This window comes from Lonchura striata, chromosome 4 (genome assembly GCF_046129695.1).
Source record: "Lonchura striata isolate bLonStr1 chromosome 4, bLonStr1.mat, whole genome shotgun sequence".
NCBI classification, from domain to species: domain Eukaryota; kingdom Metazoa; phylum Chordata; class Aves; order Passeriformes; family Estrildidae; genus Lonchura; species Lonchura striata.
Window position 1 is genome coordinate 52,135,666 of NC_134606.1, and position 22,873 is coordinate 52,158,538.

General features: G+C 37.5%; 1 protein-coding gene across 3 annotated transcripts in view; it reads right to left on the reverse strand.

Annotated features, from left to right (window-relative positions):
* Positions 1-22,873, reverse strand: part of GRID2 (glutamate ionotropic receptor delta type subunit 2) — a 680,704-nt gene that overhangs the window by 283,586 nt on the left and 374,245 nt on the right. For all 3 annotated transcript variants that reach the window (XR_004148251.2, XM_021550296.3, XM_021550297.3), the window contains exon 3: positions 2,184-2,468. Coding sequence is in view for 2 of the 3 variants with exons in the window: in XM_021550296.3 (XP_021405971.2) it covers positions 2,184-2,468 (285 nt within the window). In the remaining variant the exon portion in view is untranslated. The remainder of the gene's footprint in view (positions 1-2,183; positions 2,469-22,873) is intronic.

Here is a 22,873-nt window from a genome sequence, read left to right on the forward strand (position 1 = left end):
GGGAAGGATTGTGAACAGGCAAAACACAGTGCCAAATGTAATGGTTCCACCTGAAACAGGGTAGCAAAGAATTAGAAGGGCATTCCAACATGAACAAGAAGAAGAAGAAATGGAGAGCCAGTGATCAAAGGAAAGAGTGAGAGCCCTCAGGTTAGAGATGGTGATCTGAAAGTTCTTTTCTGTTTGTTATTAAAAATGGAGAGGAAAACTATCAATGAAATCAGCGACATAAAATTTTACAAAGAAATTGTAGGAAGCAAAAGAAGAATACAGAAATTGCTTGCTGCCCTGGAATGGCTGTTGAAATCAAGGATTCAACTTGATACAGTCTAAAGAAACATACCATCGCACAGCTAATAGCTCTACTCTGAGTTACAGGCTAATTTAAAAAACAGGTTACATTTAAAATAATTTTCTCCAAGGTATTAATCCCAAACTATGCACACCCCTTGCCCCCCAAAAAAAAACCTACCCCCCCCCCCCCACCAAAATGCCCAAGCCACACAGATGGTTAGAAAGCGGACAGACTGCTCAGTACTAAATGCCAAATGTTGGGGTTTTTTTGTGTCTTTTCCTGATGTTTGTGAGGGTGATTACTAATCAGAGTCAGATTACCAGGCTTTCTCTGTTAGTATGGCATTACTTGTTGACTGCTGAATTCAGAATGCCAGAGAGGCTGGTACAGAGACTAAATATTTGCCACAGGACACATCTGAGGATGTGTCGTCACTGAATGAGCTATTGCTCTGAAACTAATTCCTTGCTGGCAAGCATCTGTGTTATGTAAGTCACACCATGATGAAGTTCTTACCCAGTTATCAAGGATAAAATAGCATGGTGTCTGTACTGTATTTTTAAATTAAATAATGAAACTTGAATAACTTAAACCTAGTATTTCCAAATATAATTATTCAAATATATTAATTACAAAATTTGCTTGAGGCCTTTAAACTCAAAAATCCATGCAAAAAAAAGATACCACTTAAATTAAAAGTTTATAGTTTATAAGTACCTGGCAGTTAAATACATAAACTCATAATTTCTGAACAAAAATACTCTGCTGTGAGATTTTTAGATTTTTTTGTTTATTTATTTTTGAGGGGTCTTTGTTTGTGTGTTCCCTATCCCATGGCTGGTGCTTTCAGGTGCTGCTTTGTTATAGAGAAGAATTCTCCTATTCTTCACTTTCTAGTCTTCTAATTTAAGAATTTATTATGTAGGAAGGGAACAAAAATCAATAACACCTGACCGGAATGAACCAGATATTATGCACAGTAAATCGCTGAAGTGAGCATTAAAGTGAGCAAAGATTAAACTTTGAACATAAGTTTTAAAATGTTCATCCAGGCCAGTCATGATTACTTATGAATATTGGATGCATCTGAAGAAAACAGGTCTGGTTGCAAAGCAATTTTTCACAGAAATAAAGGTTGGTAGATTTGTTAGGACAAAGCAGCCTACTGAAGAAATCTTCCCAGTTCTCCTGTCAGCTGTAGAAAATATCTGGACCAAAATTGGCTGATTCACTAGGCAGGATGGTGCAGTCTTGTGACACCGCCATCTGTGTAACACTTACTCTATCACACAAAAACCACCAATTCAGCACCTTTCAGGAACACTGAATGAACTCAAAACAGAGGGAATGTTGTCTTGTCCAAGCCCTCCTCCCCCTCAACTTCTTCACTCTCAAGAACTTCTTTCTACATGTTTTATATTTATGACTAGCACCTTGTTCTTGCCAAACCTCTGACCTACATTCACCATCACTTTGGATTTGGCCAGAAAGAATATGCCAACAAACTGAAGATATTCACCACACAATAAACAAATCTACAGAATGCAAATCTTATATGTTGCATCTTGAATTGTCATTTTATGTTTGTACTGTCCAAAAACACAAGAAAGCGTGCTAAAAACTTTTATGCTTTGTAACCATGGGTAGAATAGAAAAATACATAAGTTCTTGATTTATCAGCTAACTCTAACAAACACATTATCAAATAAACTTTTAAATGTTGATGGATTTTAGAAATAGATTTCTCTGAGGTGCTGTGAAATGGTGCCAGAACCATAAATGTTCACAGGCAAAACATAATCTATTGGAAGACTATAAAGCTGCAACATGACAATTTTCAACAGGATTATGGATTTGACAAAAATTACCCTGATAAATAAATACTTACCATAGTCACTATCATAAAAAATAATGAATTTTTGCCAGGCATATTCTGTGACCACTCTCAAGATGACATCATTTAAGTAGACAGGGGGCCTCACGGAGAGTGTGTAGTCGTCATTGCGGTTGCTCCTGGTGAGCCCGCAGCCGCTCCTTGGCGTTCCTGCTGTGGAGCGCTGGATGAAGAGGTGAGGGATGTGCATGGCATCGGCCAGGGACTGCAGGGATCCTGCTGACGTGCAGCCAATGGAGCTGACAAGGGCCAGGATGCCTTGGTTCATCAGGTCACAGGCTGTAAGAAAACACAGCGATATTGGGAGTGAGAGCGGTTCAGTGCACACGGTCTATTTTGATTTCGAAGTACTGGGAGCTGAAACACAGCAGGTCCAATCAAGGAAAATATGGGTACATTTTTCATATTGAGTAATCCAGATCTAAAATTGATCAAAATCACAAAGTCTATCTCCTTTGAGGTGTCTCGTGGTCTAAACTGGAAGACTGTCCTGTCCACTCTATCCAGAAAGGAATTTTCCCTTAGAAATGAAACTCATCATTGGATCTTCTCAAAAACACTAAAAACTGATTCTAGCTATGGAATTAACATGACCACCCAAGGAGATAAGCACTCTTAAAGGTCTAACACAACAGCTCCATGAATAATACTATCTTTGCTTTATACAGGGAAAATTTGAAGTAACAGCTCAGGCTTGTTGTCAACGTTTGAAGACAACTGAATACCATTATGTGCATTAACTTGTCCAAGGAAAAAAGAAGTTTCTTCTGGGTCTCACATAAAACTTTCTTTTTCTTTAGAAGAAAAACAACCTTCCTCTTGTCCCCAAGCTGGTCTTATAAATAGCAGAATGCTTTCAAAATTCAGTGAATAATTTCTACACATTTACTCTCCTCACCCCCTTAAGAAAGACACAAAGTTGACTGTGCAAAATGTAACACCTTAAAACTAACTAAAGGTCCTATTAGTTAAAGTAGATAGCCCTAAGTACAATGCCAGTGACATCCACATTAATATAATGGTGTTTATGATGAACAATGTTGATACAATCAATAAATATCAAAGAAATTAAAAATCATTAGGTCCATAATGTTGAAGAGTTACCCTGTGAGTCAGTCAAGTGGTTATCCTGTGTTTCTAACAGGCTGGAGAGCTTGAATGAAAAAATAGCATGAACTTGTGTTATTTCCCAGAACACACCCAAGGCAAAATTTTGAAATAGTCAATTTTTCACTGACAAAGTTACACAAACAGTTAACTTGCATTTACACATGTAAATGAGTAATGGGATAGTAAAAACCAATATGTGTTTATATATGAATATCTAATACTGAATTGTACAATTATTTCTTCTGCAGGACTATTCTGCACACAAAACAGGTGGAGGCCAAAACAAGAAACCCACATGTGAGAATATATTAACGTAAAATATAAAAACATATTTAAGTGCCATACCTGCTGTCTCACATCATATGGCTCTTACAGTGAGTAATATTTTACTTTGCAAACACACCTATTGATCTCAATGGGAATATTTACAGTGTGAGGTATGGAGTTACACATGCAGGCTGATGTAGAGATTGACTTTGAAGCCAAAGGACAGCAGCAGTCATGAGTGCTGAGAACCACCGACTCCTAAAATCAGAGCATTATTTTTATTAAGAGACAGAGATCTGGAACATACAAGTGTGTTTTCCCAGGGCCTACTCATGCTGTTGCTGCTGAGGCTTTGTTGCTTGTGAGCCCTTCTGAATTCCTTCATGCAGAAAAATATGGGAGAGAGAATATTCCCACACAGAGCTTTCAAAGTGTTTTGGCTTAGGATAAAGTGTTCCCACTGTTACATGCTCTGACTTTTAAAAATATAAACAAGTCAAAATGAATTATAGAAATTGAATGAAAATGTCTAAATTTCCAGGCACACTTTCAGAGTCTCAATAACCACTCCCTGTAATGCCATGAAGTGGGAGACATGCTTTTTATGAAAATGGTTATTGAAACATGAAGAGGAAGAAAACAGCATGGAACATTCAGCTCCACAGGACCGAATGTTAATACTGCCAAACAAACAGACTAAAGGATGAAAATCTCTCTTAACACTGCATCACATTTGTTACAACAGCCTGACTGAAGTTGCCTGGGTGTCTCTTTCTTCCATGATAAACTTATAAGAATTGTGTGTGCTGGACTGGGACAATATACACTTAATTATGCTCAAATAGACTCCTGCACACTTAGAGACTAGTTAATACACAGAGAGTTAGCTGATGGAAAAGGGACAATATCTCAGAGGCAGCTTTTTCTAGAAAATCAGTACCTGAGTTGAGAGTCCACCTCTGAATCAGACTGATTGGATTACTCTTTGAATAGAAATATAATTTCTGCAGTAGATACACAAAGTAAAGCCTAGGCAATATGAAAAATATCATCTATGATAGTCAAATATTTCTCAGCCAAGAAGCCATTTTGTTGTCTCCAGCAGAAGAGTTCATTAGTCAAAACCACAAGACTGAGGTCTATGTGTTTTCTTAAGCTTTTTTCCCCTCTCAGTAACAGCTCTATTTAATCCTTTTCCTAATGTTCCAAATTTTTCAACTGTATCTATCTTACCAATTGATTAAAAGCTATAGTTCACACATATGTGAGATCCTGGTTGAGTTCCTTTCCTGAACCTAAAATATCCAAGTTTTGTTTTGCCCCATCTATGTTAAAAACCCCACATATTCATATATATATATATATGAATATATATATATATGAATATATATATGAATATATATATATATTTTATATATATATATATATATATACACACACACACATATATATATATATATATATATATATATATATATATATATATGCACACACACACACATGAATGCTATCTTGGCATTCAAAACTCTGTTGCAATTTAATTTACTACAACCTCCTTGCTTGGTTGTAATTACAAGCTGCTATTTAGTCTACTGCCAATATGATCAAGGGATATTAGTTAGTCATCAAGTAGAGAAATAAAAATATTGCTGTGCCTATAAAATCCTCAGTCATGCCCTGTAGAAATGCCAAACCCAGATGGACCTGTATAGCTCCATTGCAAATTTAACAATGGAAGAGCAGAAGTTCAGTAATAATGTTTCTAAAATATTGATTCAAACTATAAGCTACATTTAAACAGAAGTTGTCCAAATATTAGTTCATCCTTATAATCATGTAGCAGATGTTATTAGCAACTGCATCTCCACCAGCTAAAGGAGTAAAACTGATCACATTATTTTAAGCATTGCACAAAGAGAATATGAAGAATATCAATACGATAACTTGAAGTACTTCACCATTATATATATATATGTAGACATATATATATATATAAACAACATGTATAGCTCATGCTGGCATGCACTCAGCATTATATTTAACTCTCTAGCTTATCTTGGTCTTTTTTGGAAATGCAAAGTTTCTGAATTTTCAAAGCTGGTGGGCCAATCGCCAGTAACAAAAAAGCAATCTTTTAGAGTAAAATCTCTTGCTAGTTTGGCAAGCATATAAAGAAAATAAAAAACGTAATTTTGTGGTTAGTATGCTATTATGTTTTTAATAAAAAGCAATACCAATTCAATTGGAAATAAATAATTTACATCTAGGCTATCAGCTTGTACAAGCATTTCCAGCAAAGCAGAATTTAAATGGCCATGGTAACAAATGTGTCCCTAAAATGAGTTCTCTCTAAAATGGAAACAATAGGAGGTCTTTAAATAACTACTAGTTGCTGTAATATAGAAAGGAAACAAAAAAAAAAAATCTATAAATAAGAGCAAGTTAAAACAGATGCAGGAATAAATAAAAGCACACAAAAAAAAAGGACTACTGAGATTTAACTACTGATATGAAAGTGAGAATTTTCTTTATTTCTCCCATGTTCTTCTAATAGTGAATCACAACACATCACCACCGCTGCCGCGCCACAACAACCCTCATCTGTGAACAGATGAGCCAAACTGAAAAAATCCTAGCATAGGATCTCTAGAGACTTGGATAGCAGTCCAATTTTGCTCCCACTTAAATTGGTGGTTAAAAAAAGGCAGACTAACTCTTAAGACTAGTTTTTTTAAAATGCTAAATCCTGTGCATAAATAGTGTGTAGGATCCCTTTAAATAATCAGATGTGTCTAATTCCACGGTTCTTTTAATCTTCTGTCATTTAGAAACTACCAGGCTCCTTCCAGAAAAGTAGTGGCATTTGACTAAGATGATGTTGAGTGAACAAAAATTAGATCTGAACCCTGGTCCCAGAATCATGGTCCCATGGGCCAGTCACACACCTCAGCATCATTCCGCTGGATGTCCTCTTCAAGGCTGACATAATTTCAATATCAGTGCTCCTGGATGTTTTCCACATATTATCCATGTAACGTAATGCCTCCATGCTATTTATCTGAATATGAGTCTGGGGAAGAAAACCTCTCTTGACTGATATCTCCAGTGTGGGATGGAGACTAAACAGTTTGTTACCCTGTGCATCTGCCCTGTGCTTTGAAAATGCTCCGAGGACTTTGTCACCAAGAGAGCTCCATACAGTCAGGACAAATGTGCTTTCCTGTGATTTCTGTTGAAGGCAAATACAGTCTTCCACAGAAATCTTTTTTATCTTACTCTCTTTTGGAGCCTGTACAATTCACCACCAGATGAAGCACAGGTTCCCTGGAAGAATATTCAGATTTATTCTATATTCCAGCCAAAAGGTCAGGAACAGAGTCTGATCAGATGGCAGAGAAAAAATCTAATCCATAGGAGTCTCAGCTTTTCCCCATACAGTAGTAATGAAGAGAGTACTAATGGATTTATTAATGCATTCCAGAAAGTCATCGTCCCTATTTGTACTAATCCACATCCAAAGCAGGATACACAGCTGAATCAAGGGTCAAAATGCCTGAGACTCTATAAATGCATATTAGGCAGCTTCTATGTAGCTTTGGAATATAAGCTATTATTTCTTGTTCATTTTGAGAATATGCTGTTGGCTGCTCCTCAAATCCTTTCTGAGCTTCAGGGTGCTGATGAAGACCGAGCAACCATAGCATGCAAATTCTCTGTTGCAGAGGGTAAGGAATAAGGTTAAAATTTGCATTTCTTTCACTGTGATGTTCTGCTCACTGCCAAAATACAACTTTTTTTTGTCTTTGTCATCTTTAAATGCTCCCCAAACCAACCATGAGTACACTGCAGAAAGATAATGTATTCACAAGAAAACAGCCATGAAAAGTGACGAGAAGTTTAAACGGATAAAATACAGGTCTTTCTGTTTGGTGTTCGTAATCTCAGATGTAAGCAGTAGAATGAAATGTGATTATTAGATCCATGATCAAGTGAGATTGGCCTCAAATTTCCAATAAATCTTTTTAGTCACTTTTGGATGACAATTCTGCTCTTGCAAATTATTTTTCCTTTATAACACAATGGTTCATCCCAGACTTAGAGCTGAATTATTTCTAGAAGAGTGACAGCACATTTTTAATATATCTTGAAAATTCTTTAGAAGGAAATAAGGATAAAGTGGGGGGAGGGGAAAGTATTGACTGGATTTTAAAGAATATTCTCCTCTGCAATGAAGATAATAGAGTCTATCCTGTTCCTTTTTAAGATAAGGTTATAGAATTCCACTTCATTTACATCTTTTCTGGAAATGCTAGCAAAAGTTTCCCTCCTGCCACTACATTATACACAACTCAGACTAACAGTATTTTAAATTCACTTGTAATTAACCTTTAAGGGATTTTAGTTTGTCCTGACTGTAAAACAAACTTGTTTGAGCCTTAGCAGCTGTCCTTTCTAAGCCTTGGGATTTCTTTGTTTGGGAAAAATAATCCAAACTTCTGATATCTAAAAGCTATTACAATAAAGCACATTTGCATCTCTGTTGCACAAAACACCACAAACACTTTTGGAATTTTTAATACTGAAGAGCATTTAAAAGCCTTTTATGGGTCAGATATCTTCCTGTATACAAGCTTTGCCAATTATGGTAGCCTTAAATTCATCACATTAAAATGCAATAATTAATCTGAGCCTTGAAAAAATGAACTAAGATTCTGCCAAGTTTGGAGGGAAGCACGATTTATACATGAAAGATATTTTGACACCGTGGCTTGCAGGATTCAGTTACAGGGCTTGAAAGAACCACAGCTTACAAAGGCCACCAAACAGAAAGAAGGCTCCACAAGTTCTCTTTTTGGACAAGTGTCTTGATTTATTTACTTTTTTCTGCATGCCAACCTTTAGCTCTTCCATTTTATTCTACAGAGGCACAAAGAGGATACGTGTCTTGCTAGTTTAGCACATCAGTCAGAGAAACAGCAGTACAACTTCCTATATTTTTAAAATCTGGTTTCAATTTATTTTTCAATTGATTTTTAAAATTTGTTTTTAACCTGCCACTCAACAATTGCACCCAGGCTTTGTCTGATACAAATGATAATTCCCATCTTTTCAAGAAGCATGAACTTTTTAAAAAACATTTAGAACCACCCAACCATTTTAAAGAAGTTACATGGCCACAAATATACAGCTGAAGAGTGGCTTTATATGCCATGTCTGTTAGGATGTAAACCTGAATATACTCCCCAAAATGCACAGGTTGTTTTCAGGGTACCAATGGTTGAGATGTCAAAAGAGACTGTAGTATTGATAGATCTGGAAAAAGGAGGCTGTGCCAAGGCAGCACTGCTGTAGAAAGGCTTGAAATGTGTACTAAGAGGTGAAAAGGAGCAGGGGAAAAAAGAAATTTGAAATCAATTAAGGCTAGGCAGTGAGATTCTCTGGTGAAAAGGCTAGATACACATCACAAAACTGACCTCTAGAGTCCTGGCATCTCAACAGGGATGTCTGTCTGCAAAGGTAATGTAGCCTATCGGAAAACGAGAAATGCAAGGAAACATAGGCATAGATTCCAAGGATGCCTCCAAAATATTCTCTTTAATTTGTGCTGAACTCCCACCACCATAAGCCAAATCTCATCTACTGCCAGCATTCTTGCTCAAAGTGTTGCATGAGCAATTTCCATTCATCCATTCGGCAGAATGAAAACTTTCCATGTCAATTGCAATCATTGGTAGATTCCACTTGATTACCTAATTTATGATGAAGGACATATTGCCTCAGTATACAATGCTAACTTCATCTCTTACTTTGTTCCTTCACCCTTGCACTGTTTCTAGATCTTTTATTTCCTTAACCAGCACTGTTTGAAGAGTTACTAGGCAGCATATACTCTGATACCCTTTCAATATCAAGCTTGCCTGCTGCAGAGCAGACAATTGCTGCTTAGCAGCAATTATATGGAAACAAAAAGGCTGAGTCTTAAAGCAGCTTAATACAAAATTAATTTTAATCAGAAGATAACATCCTGATAAAATCACAGGGATTTACTCTAATTCTGTGTTCTCTGGAAGTCTGTGTAGATGTGCGGGGGTGGGGGAGGAAGAAAACATCACCAACAAAACATGTTAAAACCTTGAGCATCAGCATTTATCGTTTTTTGAACCAGCTCAAAATAAACCAGGGTAATTTTCTTGTTAAGAGGATAAAACACTGAACTTGATGACTTTTGATAAAAATTACGCTTTCCTTGCCCCCTGTAAATCAGATTGTCTTGCACTTTTGCCCTCCATCTTTTCTCTCCCAGGTCTAACTTTCTTTCCTATCTGATTTTTCCTGCCCTGAGTATTGAAGAGCATTGGCTTTCATCCCCCCCTTGCCAGTTCTCCTCTCCTCAGAATCTGCTCCAGCCAGGCAAAATAACTTTTTTTTTCCTCTTCATGTCACCTCATCCATCTCTTCTTTTTTCATTTTTATTTTTTCCCCACCTATTTCACCTCGTTGCCTCCAATGCCCAGAAACAAAATCTAGAGGACCTGACACTGAACTAAGAATCTGAAGATTGTTGCATGACTAATTTGGGATTAGTAGTCTGATTCCCCTTATGCTTTGGTGATTATGATATTTTGACACCTTTGTGAAACACTTTTCCATGATCTAAATGAAAGATTACGCTTGTGTTCCCCACACCCATTTTTTCAAGGTTGGAAGGCCCATTTCTGACAATAACTCACATCACCAGAGTTCCTTTACATCTCCTCTCTTTTTCTGAAATGCTTCATAGCCCCCCCTTCTCTTGCCCAAACTATTAATATGGAGACAACAGGCTCTGCTGGAGAGATACAGTGGGAAGCACAATACCACAGCCTAGTCCAGGGCAGACAAAAGAACACACAGCTGGTAGCATTAGTTTAATTGGAAGTCCTACAATGGGAAGAGCTGCCTGTGCTGCCCTGGATGAGCTTGGCATCCTTCCAAGCAAAGATATTACTGAACAACACTGTTCAAAATAAGACCATCCCCGAAAAGAAATCTGTGAAAAGTAATATGGGAGAGTTTTCTTTCCTGCAGTGCAAACAGCAAATATTCAGGGAATGTTCTGCTATGGAGACAGCTAAACAACCTTTTCAGTCTTTTAATGTGGCATTGTAGACCATGTATTTCCCAAGCCTAAAAAGGTATACTTTTATTTCTTAAAAGAAACACTCCTAACAACAAAAATAAAATTAAACAGACAACATGAAGAGAAAAAGCAGCCAATTTTACCATATGAGTGAATCAAACAGAGCAATTTAACAGCAAGCAATATGAATGCTAGATCTTGCATGTGACACAAAAAAGGAAACAGACTCTACATCAAGATAAAGAACCTTTGCATGAGAACAAGAAGAATGAAAAGGAGGTGGTACATCAGTTGCAAAAAAAATACACGGCTGTGAAGAAACCGAGAAGCCTGTAGGAGTCCAGAGCATCAGTTCCATTAGCAACTTAGCCACTCAAGAAAACCTCAGATAAGTCTAAACAACTATCACCATTATTATTTTCTAAGAATAGACATTCTGCTTGTTTCACTGACTGACACACAGAATAACAAGCATGATAAGAATTAAAAAATACCTTTACCTTTTTTTTTACTTGCAGCTAAGAAAGTGCTTTCCAAAGATGCTCAGCATCTTCATCTGTATTTCACAGAATAAAAAACCCCAGATGTGCCAAGAGGAGTTTCTTGCCCACGGTCAAAAAGCAAGGCAAGAAAATTGTTTTCCATGCCAAGCTCAAACAAGCAAAGAGGCTGAAAATAAAGTTCTTTGTTGCAGCTTTTCATGTTTGTTTTGTGCATTAGTGTGCCATTGAAAGTGTTCTATGTTCTGAGCCCAATGTAACAATGCTTTATGAAAATGAAAGATTTTGAAGGAAGGCAATACAGCCTACCAAACAGGATTAAATGACATAGACTTTCAGATCCAGAGTGACCCCAAAGCAAGACCACTGCTGATTATGAGAAAATACTGAGACACGAGCATTCCATTTAATGGACACTGAAATGTGGAAAAGGAAAACAGCTGTAGGTGAGATACAAACTATTGATGGATAACACAAAATGCTAGCAGACATGGAGAATGCGTTATAAGCAGAAGCATTTAATAAAGGAGTAAACATTTTGCAAGGAAAATTACAGATGAGTGTTCAACAGAAGTGAAATTATAAGGTATTGAGGTAAGGGGGGAGAGGGTGGAACCACGCATAGAAAATTCAACTCCTGGGCTCATGATGATGAGTTTTGGAAAAAGATATAAATACTCATATCAAAGGACTCCGGCATCTCTGCTCATACTACTTAAAAACATTCTTAATATGGTTTCTTTCATACCTGATGTGCAGTGTGATTGGTTCTAACAATGCCAGATAAGGCAAAGATTCACTAACAACTACGTAAGACCTTGAAATCCAGAACAACATATTGACAAAGAGCTGAGGGTGCAATGCTGACATAGTGAAGATAAGAATTCAGAAATGTTAAAACACTCCTAGAGAAAGGCATGGACAGAGCAAAAAAGGAAACTCAGGACTTTGCAAGTAACAACAATAAAGGAATATTACGAGGGATGACATCAGCTTTGAGGTAATAGGGAAGGATGTTTAATGTTAGTAAGTGATGAGACAGTAAGATGTGCAGTCGGGGAGTAATAAATCCATTTTGATATCAGGGAGGAGGCAGAAGCAGGTTGCTGCTGTGTGGGAGTAATGGAACAGAGCAGAAGATAGAGCAAGGGGGACAGTGACACTGATACTGTACTGTATCTACTGAAGTTCAAATAACCAATGCATTGACAGACGTGTGAACCAAAAGGGCACTGGGGAAAAATCAACTTGGTGCATGTTACAGACAAAGCAGCAGCTGGGCTTGGCAGCAGCTTCAGCATGTGAAGAGAAGGAGAGAGAAGACAAAATGTGCCTAAGTCTGAGAGTCTATTTTTGCTCTTACTTCAGGAATAATAATGGTGCAGTGCTCCTTTGGTGCCAGTTGCAACCTTTTACTGAGATTGCTTTGACTGTAATGGCTGCAAGATATGCCAGGAAAAAAGGTAATGCAGCTTTTCTTTTCCCTTGACTTTTTCCAATGTCACAGAAAAAGAAATTTGCATAACTTCAAAATGGAAAATATACCTTTTCAATAAGGACCATTTAAGTAATACTAAACACTTAACTCTAATTGAAACCAGCAGTTGTTCTAAACCATTCACACCATGGTAAAACAGGATTGAAATGAAACTTAAAACCCACCTTTGACACTGGAGAGACATGTTCAACAAAAAAAATGCCCAATGAACTACTAGAAATCAATTGACACAAATCCTACTTGGAATCAGAGGCAAATCTTTCCTTTGCCTTTAAAGAAGCATTTTAAAATTGTATCTCTCCCTGAAAAACACAAAACAATGTAGAAAGTGAAAAAAAAATCCTGGTCTCAGCTTCCAGAGTTGGAGCAGAAGTCATTTTGCTTGTCTGTACGGAACAAGACAGCAGTGCCATGTGCAGGAGCACCAGGTGGAGTGAAGCAGTAGGACTGCTGAGCCTGCTCACTTGCTTTTTCCCTGATATGGAAATTAGAATTTTCTTCCGTGATCTCTTAAAATCTTTTAATTGTTATTGGATCTCACCAGTGCTTACTGTGTAGCTTCAGATACCAGTAAGTCTATTCTTCCACTGAGGACTTTGCTCCTGTGGTGCAGCACTTCATGTATTTACTGACATGATTTTTTTCTCCAGCTCCTTCATGCTGCCACAATAATTCCTCAAAACAAGAATATTGACTCCACTTCAGGATTCTGCCTACTTTACTTGTTTTGTATTGCTATTACCTCTCAAGTAGCAACAGAGCTGGTCTGTCATTACCAGTTATGAAAAAGAGGGGAGCCAGGCTTACTGTGTATATTAAGAGCTCCTAGTTGTGGATTGCACATAGTGTCATTCCCTTTGACTCACTTTTTCCATGCATTTACCTTGCATAGCTTGCAGGGATGCCTGGAAACTGGCAATAAACCAGAGTGCTACATAACACCTTCTGATCTACAGTACTGCAGGTATCATTTGTGGGAAAGCATAGAGGCAAAACCAGAGAACTGACATAAAAAGTATTCTTTTCATTCAGACACGTCCAATACTTCATAAAAACAAGGAAATACGGTTATTTACATTTAACCACAAGATCTGAAGGACATAACAGACTCAGAAGCACATCTGAAGGACTGGAGTTACAAAAAACCTCTTATTCAGCCTATTAAAACTCTGGTACCTACACAAGGGAAGTGGCATTGCAAATGCCTCTTTGATGTTTGAATCCTGTGCATGCGACAGAAAAAATGCAGAAGTTTCAGAAAGGCTTTCTTAGGACTGAGTAGGGCAGGATTTTCTTATATCACATAAGCACTATCAAGGATGTTGTAGCAATGCCTACATGGTCTTTGTGCAATTGGCCTGGCCAAAGCACAGAAACTGCCAACCTTTCCCACTGTCTCCCATTAGTGTGTTGCAAGAGCCATTCCACAGGAAAAAATAAAGAAGGTCAGTTTTCAGAAATTTCATTACAGATGACTAGCTGTCAAGAGTAAATAAATTCAAAATTCATTTTAACACATGAGTTTGCATAATTCTAATACATTATTCCTTTGTCTGTGAGTCTGTTTCTGCAGAACTTGGATAAAATGGGAGATTTAAGCTTAGCAAATAGCCCTGATCTCAATTCACCAGTTTTGAAAGGTGTGAAGTTTTCTGACTTGCAAGAGTTATGCATGATTTTCACTTAGGAATTAGTGAGAAGAGAGCCAAACACATTCTTCCATTTCTCAAGTTTTATTCAGTCAATTATCTTCCTTTGTGTGCAGAGGAATTTCAGACTGTTATATATACTAAGGTGCTGATAGTTAGCCAGTATTTTGCTTTCATTCTCTCCCCATTGCTGCTTTTGATAACAGCTTATTTTTTTAATTGCAATGTAATGAATATACTGGAGATTTTTTTTTTTTTTTCCCTAGCAGTTGGATACATGGATTTTCTTATTTGGTCTGTCAGCAGCACCCATGCACACCAATAAGTATGCATACACAGAAAATATGACATGACTAGCTCCAACTTCTCATGCACAAAAATATTCTGTGACAAGATATTCTGGACCAAATACAAAACCAAGAGAAAAACACATCCTTCAACTTGAATAACATAGTCTCTATCATTTCTGAAAGCTGCCTGCACTTCTAAGTCTTTAAGACATCCAACCAAAGAAAAACCCTAAGGTCAGTCCTTTGTAAAACTTTAAGAAACACTGGCAAATATTTAGCATTAGTGCAAGGGATGACCAAAAATCCAGTGACTTTACCCCCATAATAGAAAATTAAAGCCTTTTTTAGCCTTGACATATGAATTAATGCAGCTTTCATTCCTTGTTATTTTGTATGAAGGCAGATGAGCAATGTCAAATACTATGTAATAAGGTGATTCGCACACATATGAGGATTGTCAAAATACCACATTTCCCAAAGTAAGCAACAAAAAGTGACAGAGCAGGAAGAGGAAAAAGGAAATCCTCTTATTCTCAGTATCACAGTCATTTCTAAAGACAAAACTAATCATTGCTGAAATCCAGGGATGTCAAATAAAGAAAAGCGAGGAGTAAACCTTGTATCTTTATGCATCTCTTGCGTTTGCAAACATCAGGAAGTAGCAGAGTATTTAAAACATAAAAAACCCCCCCCACAAACCCACAACTAACAAACAAAATTAAAGACACAACCCAGCCTTATTCTCAAACTTTATCTATTTGAAAAATAAGGACCGTCTTGGAAATACAGTAAAAGCCCTGTTTAAAGTGATTTTCCCAAAAGCTTTTTCCAGTGAGTAACACTTTTTCCTATGAGCTCAATTTTTTCTTCTACTGCTTTTTGCCAATTGGCACTTAAAGCATCCAAGGATATGAGGTTTTGGTGGCAGGTTAAATTGTGATTACAATTACTTTTAAATGTCTCTGGTCTGCCTTCCAGGATTGGCATGACAATATGCCTTATCCCAACTCCTTCTTGAAAGGTCTTGCTTCTCCAAGAAATCATTTTTCTTGAAAGGAGAGGCAGGCATAGAGCCTTGAACAGACCTATATGGCATACTTAACTCCTACCCATGGACACTCACCCTTGCTAGCAGAGTGTTTCAGCCACAGTTTCACCATGGAACTCATGTTTACTTCATCCTTGATGTTTCCCATAAAGACAATTACCTATATCCATATTCTCCTGCCTACACTGTGATTTGGAGTAACGCCCTCCAGATCAACTTTCATGGAAGAACCTGGCAGATCAGTTCCTTTTTATTTCCATGTACACATTCCTGGGAAGGTATCCAAGTCTACTACCAGGAGACAGATTTTAAGCTTTCATTGGAGAACGACAATGAAATGTACCATAAAAGCTCTTTGAAGTGGCAGGAAGTTTCAGGGGGCTGGAGTCCTCAAGCCATCCTCTTCTGCCACCTGTTCTAGAACCCAATCCAGTTGTTTGTCAAAAACAACAAACAGGCGTGCTTTGCAGACCACAGTTGTACCACTGAGGTACAATTCCCAACCTAACACATGGCACTGCTTTGTAATCAAACACTGAGATGTTGCTGTTTCACATGTTTCTATCAGCTAAAAGACAGTTTCCTCCACATTCTAATTTTTTCCCTATACCTGTGAGTATAACAGAAATAGAAACTCCTCTAGCTGCAGAATATGTAAACTGCCCAGTGCCTTGGGTTACTGTTTGCTGTTAATAGGAGCTGTCACAGGCTCATGAATTCACACTTGCATACCCTGCTGCAGAGTTAGGAACTACTCTCCTTTCACAAAGGAAGACTATAGCACATAATGCTGTTTTGGTGGACTGATACCATTGTTTCATTTTTAATTGATATCCCTGCAAAGGGAATTGTTACCAGCACTTTTGTATGAAAAATAGATTAGACAAAACTATACATTTTATAGAACACTGGTCACATGTAGAATGATAAAATTAGAAGGGCAACTGTTTTAAAACACAGGCTGTGACCACTTTCCCTCAGCTGAAGTGGGGAGGATTAGCAATTCTGCAAATCAGAAACTTGACTACTTCAAATGAGGGGATTTTCAAACAGCATGTCCCTCTGATGTTTGGTAAGCCTGGACAAACTAGACCTGAGAAAATTTCACATAAAGACAGACAGCATGGCCCTGAGGAAGCAGACAGCTGTGGAGGAACAGGAGGAATTGCTGGCTGGCAAAGTTCACTTTTTGTTTGCCTTTGCCATTAGTAACAAAGAGCCATTTTTCTGTACACATTCATTTTAAACCTAGCCAAGGGTCACTCTAGCTTTCTGGATTTTGTTATTTTCACCATTCAACTTCCAAATCTAGTTCCATTTGGTTTTCCAAGGTGGTATGACAGTAACAGGTCTCTGGGAGATATATTATAAATTATGGCAATTTAAACAAACTAAAAAATAGCTCTTACAAATTGAACTAGTAAGCTAGTGCATACCCATGGCAGTCTCAATTACAGAGAACAAAAACCCAACCAGTCTAATGCAGGTACACTGTGGTTAGATGTTTACTTAGTATTCCCCAATTTTCTCTGTACTATAATAATAAAAGAAGGACTCAGGGCTCCTAACTATTGTATTATTAAATTTACCAATTCTGATCAGTCAATACAGACATGTTTAAGGCTATATAACAGAATATGGAATTGAAAGGAAAGCCTTGATTACTTTTTTGGGAAGTCCATCATTATCACTAGAGGTGGTCCAGGCAGGATGGGTAAAACTCTAAGAATAGAAAGGCTGCTGTAGGATTTTAACTATCATGTTAGACAATATTTTAAAAGACTTAAGGCAGGACTTCTACATAACTCTTATTAGTAGTTGTCTCTGCAAGCAAAGGTCACCAGCTTTTCATCCAGAGGGCTGCTGATACCTTCAAATTCCTGAATTAAATTGCTTCATCTCTATCTGGACATATAAATGTTTCTCTTTAGCACAGTGGTAGAGCAAATGGGTAAAGTACTGTGCCTTTATGTGATAAGCCCTTGCAACAAAAGCAGATACTTGATGAGGGCCTGCAGTACTGGGAAAATTTTTTCCTTAATTATTAAAACAGTTTTTTGGCACTATTTACTTGGAGACTTAACACTTGAAAGCCCTACACACATAATCAACACATAACAATTAAAGCCATTGTTCAGGATGCGGAGGATTTGACCCTGGTTTTCTTCTTCACTTAGCAACACCACCTCATGTGATCCTGGCCCAGGGACTCTGTTACTGCTCAGAGAGGATTATTCTGGGTAGTGAAGCCCCAGTCTGCCTCTCTGACCACTTCACTTTGCATAGGCTGTTCAAACATGTAATGGAACATGGGCTGTAACCCAGGGGTCCAGCAGCTTGCTCTTCTCCCATCAGACACTTTGTCCTTCTGATTATGAGAGATTTAACTTGAAATCCTCTGAGGCAGAAAATAATTTGTGCCTCCTATATCCTGACTGTGTGCACAAATCACTCAGCTACCTGTAAAAGAAAAAAGTACCCTCCTTTAGAAATTCTGCATATCTAGACTCTCATCTTTCTTGCCACTTACAAAAACTTCAGACAAACCATTATTGCTTTGGATACAGCAGATACCACTGGTCTATTGGATTTTTTTTTTCTTATTTCATTCTTTTAATATCTTCTTTTCAGCAAACCATGAAGTCTAATTGCACACAGGCATAAAATCCCACATTATCCAGGCAGTCTTTAATAGACTGCTGAGAAGATCTATGGAACACATAACCAGCAAGCATCTTAAAGAAAAGGAAGCACAACTGTGTCTCTCTGAAATCCATGCTCAAAACCCAACAGATAGACAGTCTTCAAATCCAGCAGTATAGAGATAACTTTCATGTCAAGTATCACCATGGGAAAGTATCTTACTTTGAAAGACAGGTGCATATTATTTAATTTATTTAGTTTAGGGTAGGTAACACTATAAAATCAAAGCAAGCAGACAACAGGATTTGATGTTTAAATAATATTGGCCATTTTCTAGATTACCAGAGAGGGTACACTGATGAGGAGTTGTCTAAGAGATCTCACTTTGTGTTATACAAATTAAAATCAACCCAAACAAAATTCTCAAAATTCAACCCAAATAAAACCCTGCTAGGCAAACAGGAAACACAAAGAAGATAATAAAATGCAACCCAAACAAAAAATGCCCCACCCCCCAAAAACACCACAGCAACAAAAACAAATACCATCCACCCCACCAATATTTTAAGGATTATATCTCAAAATAAAGCACTCAAAGCTTTTCTTCCCACACCAAGAAACCTCTTGGAGAAACTAGGCATGCTTCATGTCACACTAATTAGAAAAATAACAGTATATATACAAAAAGCCTCACTTTAGGGAGTTCCAGGAATCTATTCCATATTTCCTCTAAATCTGCTATGCTTTTATCCTTTGCTGAACTGAAATTTCTTGGCTTCTGCATTTTATGAGATGGACATGCTTTTAAGCAGGGACTACAAATGAGCACACCCAGCTTTATTAATGAGACAGTGATAACAGATACTGAATTTAGAGTTGCATGGGAGACAATTTACCTCACCTACATTTTTGAGATTTCGGTAATTTCTATTGCTTTGCATCTAAACAACACCAATACAGCTAAAAGACTTGCTGTCAAAAAGCATTAAAAACACTTGCTGTCAAAAACATTAAAAACACAAAAAACTTCAAATTTTTTCTATATTTATTGAAAGAGTGTGAGAGAATAAGAAAAAAGCTAAAAGGATCAGTAAGTATGTATTTTTCTATACTGAAAATGTTGCAATAATGAAAGATTGAACCAGGGTCATCCTGCAATAAGCTAGAAAAATATTCATGGCACTCATTTAAGATGAGGCGAAAAAAAAAATCCCTGAAAATATAAACAGAAAACCAAATATTTTACATCATTTCAATGTGCTAGCCTGCCAGGCTACTTTGGGGCAAAAAGAATCCATTGTGGGCCTGCATAATTATTTTTAAATAAGCTCTGCTGGAGCATCCAAAATAGCTCATTTTTTACATATAATGCAAAACCAGTGTGATTTCCATTGGCAATAATTAATTTCTTCTAAGTGGATAAATTGAGGCAATTTCAAAACTAGCATAAGCAAATGGAACTGCACACTGCTATGGAATTGTTCAAAAAAATCCACTACGCTTTCATTTACCCTCTTTTTCCTTGGTACCATTTTTCCTGGGGGAAAGCTGCCTTATCCAATTACACTAACTAGGATGATAAGAGAGCTAGTAAACCTACCTGAGAGTGCTGCTCTGTCTCAACTGGCATATACTGCTCAGCACTTTGAGGTTAAGTAAAGCAATGTGTAACATCAGGAGAATCACATTAGATTGCTGGAGGTAAAACTGCTTCTAATCCTAACAGAAGAGGTTTCATCACTCCTGGTTATCCCTCAGGAAGCAGGGGATAATAACATCAAGGTTGCTTTCCTCCTTACTTACTACACTCAGGCCGTTTCAGTTTGCTGAGTCATTGAGTAAGATCTAACCCTTCAGCTCATCCTTAAACTGTCACATTTAATTACAACTGTCTTGTCACCTCACCTCTTTGTCATCCTTCTTTCATCAAAAGACAGCCTAGACATCGAACCTCAGAACACCACCTTTTTTTCCTGCTTCCAAAACAAACCCTGGCACAAGGAATATTTTTACTTCTAAGTGTTTTGGGCATGTCCCGAGTCTGCATTTACTAAAAAAGCCTTACAAAAAGAATCAGAAACCCATCTTTATTTTTACTTTTTTATAGTGATTCCTTAAATGATTGCAAGATATTGGCACACTTATTGCTTCATAACATCTCTATCAATAACTTATAAAGGGAATGTTTACAAAAAACCCACCCATCTAAACAATTTCAGCAGGTTGAGAGAAACGGAGATAAGAAAAAAGTGAAGCAGGGAATTATTGTTAATTTATTTTTTCCCCATTCCCTTTGGCATTTGTTGAGAGGCTTTAGAGGAATCAATATTTTCAGATTTATAAGGAAAGCAAGCAGCGGGCCCCAAATTTCATGGCCTTTACAGAAGCAGACTTCCTGTTAGCTCCACTAAGGAAATGTCAGATCATGATGACAGCCTGCATCAGCAGCTACCCGAGAGCCATCACTTTGACTAAATAGCCCAGAATAGGGGATCTGTGCAAATCATCAGCTGGAAAGTGCTAAGAAGCTGTCAAAAAACAACCACAAACCCAAAACACATACACAAGACACTGTGTTGCTTTAGCCAGGAGTGAATAGAGAAATAGATCTTCTAGTTATAAATTCTTTTTGGTACCACAGAGAAGTGACGTGCCAAGGCCATGTCTCTAGATAACATCCCCCTGCAGAGCAAACAGAGGCAGTGACTGCTCTTGCTCACTCACTGGCTATGAGGTAGCTGGCCATTATGTGCCAAATCTGACTTCAGGAGCAAAATCTTCTCTGTAGGAAACAGTGACTGATGTTTGACCACAAGCACCATAGTAGCTTTATCATACAGAAAGCTAAGAGCAGAAATATTGCATCCCTTAAAAAAAAAAAAAAAATATCAGAAGTCTGCACTGATTTTTAGCTTAAAAGAGGGAGAAAAACAAACAGAAAAAAATTCATGTAAATGCTTATTAGTTACAAATGCTCTATTAGATCATCTGGGCAAAAACCACAAAATAGCAACTTGTGAGAATGGTAGTTGGCCTGAGTGCAGGCCAATCAATCCATTATAATTTAAGTGCAAGCTGCTCTGGTAGAGGCATTAGTTTCCTACTACATCACATTTGCCAGCTTGGGGCAGGGGGGAGTATTGGAACCAGAGACCTCCAGGATTGTGGCTTGCCAATGACTTGCAGACATCAGAAAGAACCTTGTTCATCATATGCAATAATTTTTCAAAATGTCCCACTTCCACAGCACATGAGAAATGTTCACTTCTCAGAACAAGTGATTTCCTAGGAGCAGGGGTACCTAGATTACATATTCTCATTACATGTAGGCTACAAGAAACAAATTTTTTAAAAATGCTGCCAAGCCAAGACATACTAACTCTCATGAAAATGCAATTCTCAAACAGCACCCCACACCCATCAAAATGTGACAAAATGTAAAAGATTCCTTGCCAGAATGACAGACAAATATTTTTCTTTTAAACACAAATTTTGGGGGTGGGGGAGGGGAGTTGCGAGGAATATAACCAAGTAAACACATATATTATTGAAAAATTTCATGAAAATCAAAGTGCAGAAGGAACCATCCTCATGCCCAGAAGAAGATGGCAGTATATTCTGCATTTATTAACAGCCAGCTTATGTCTTGCCAACTACCTGAACTTTTTCCAAATGCTTAAGCTAGCTCAAATTTGACTGCAGTCCATTTTGGCCACAAATTTAAAAATATGTCCTTCCATTCACGTATATTGCAATCATTTTGTAAGTGCTAGAGCCAGGCATTACAATTACAACATGCATTACCCAAGCATTTATGTGCTCTATTTGGTTATTTTTATCACATTCATGCATGCAAGTGTACATCTCAAATAATTCAGACCACATCAATTTCAATTCATTTAAAGCACAGAAAACCTCTCGGTTCGCTCCAGAAATAAGTACACTAAGATATTCCTTATCCAGCAATGGGAAACATTTATTGAAATTACTTATTTTTAAGGCAATCTGTATTTTTTCTTTAGCTTAACTGGCAGACACAGAATCACAGAATGGGTCAGGTTGGAAGGCATCACAGTGTGTCATCTGGTCCAAACTCTCTCCTCAATCAGGGTCACCCTGCACAGAGCACATGACACAGGATTGCATCCAGACGGTTCTTGAATATGTCCAGGGAGGGAGAATCCATAACTTATTTGGGCAATCTGTTCCACTGCTCAGTCACTATTTACCACAGTTCAGTGGCAGTAAACATTCATGTTCATCATGTGTATTGTAACAAATCTCACTTAAACAGAATTCTGACATTTTATACCCAAAATTCTCAGCTCACCACAGATCTCTTCCACATCAGTAATAAATTTCAGCAGTGAAAAATTATATTCTCTACAGTTTTTTCTCACTCCTCTTCTCAATATCTATTTTCTTTAGTATTTCCTGACGACTACCCTTTTAAAGTTTAAATAATCTTTTGACATAATAGGCAGCCAAGTGTTTCAATTTAAAAAATAAAAACCTTTCAGGATCAAACTCACAAATACTACTGGAGAAGGGAAACAAAC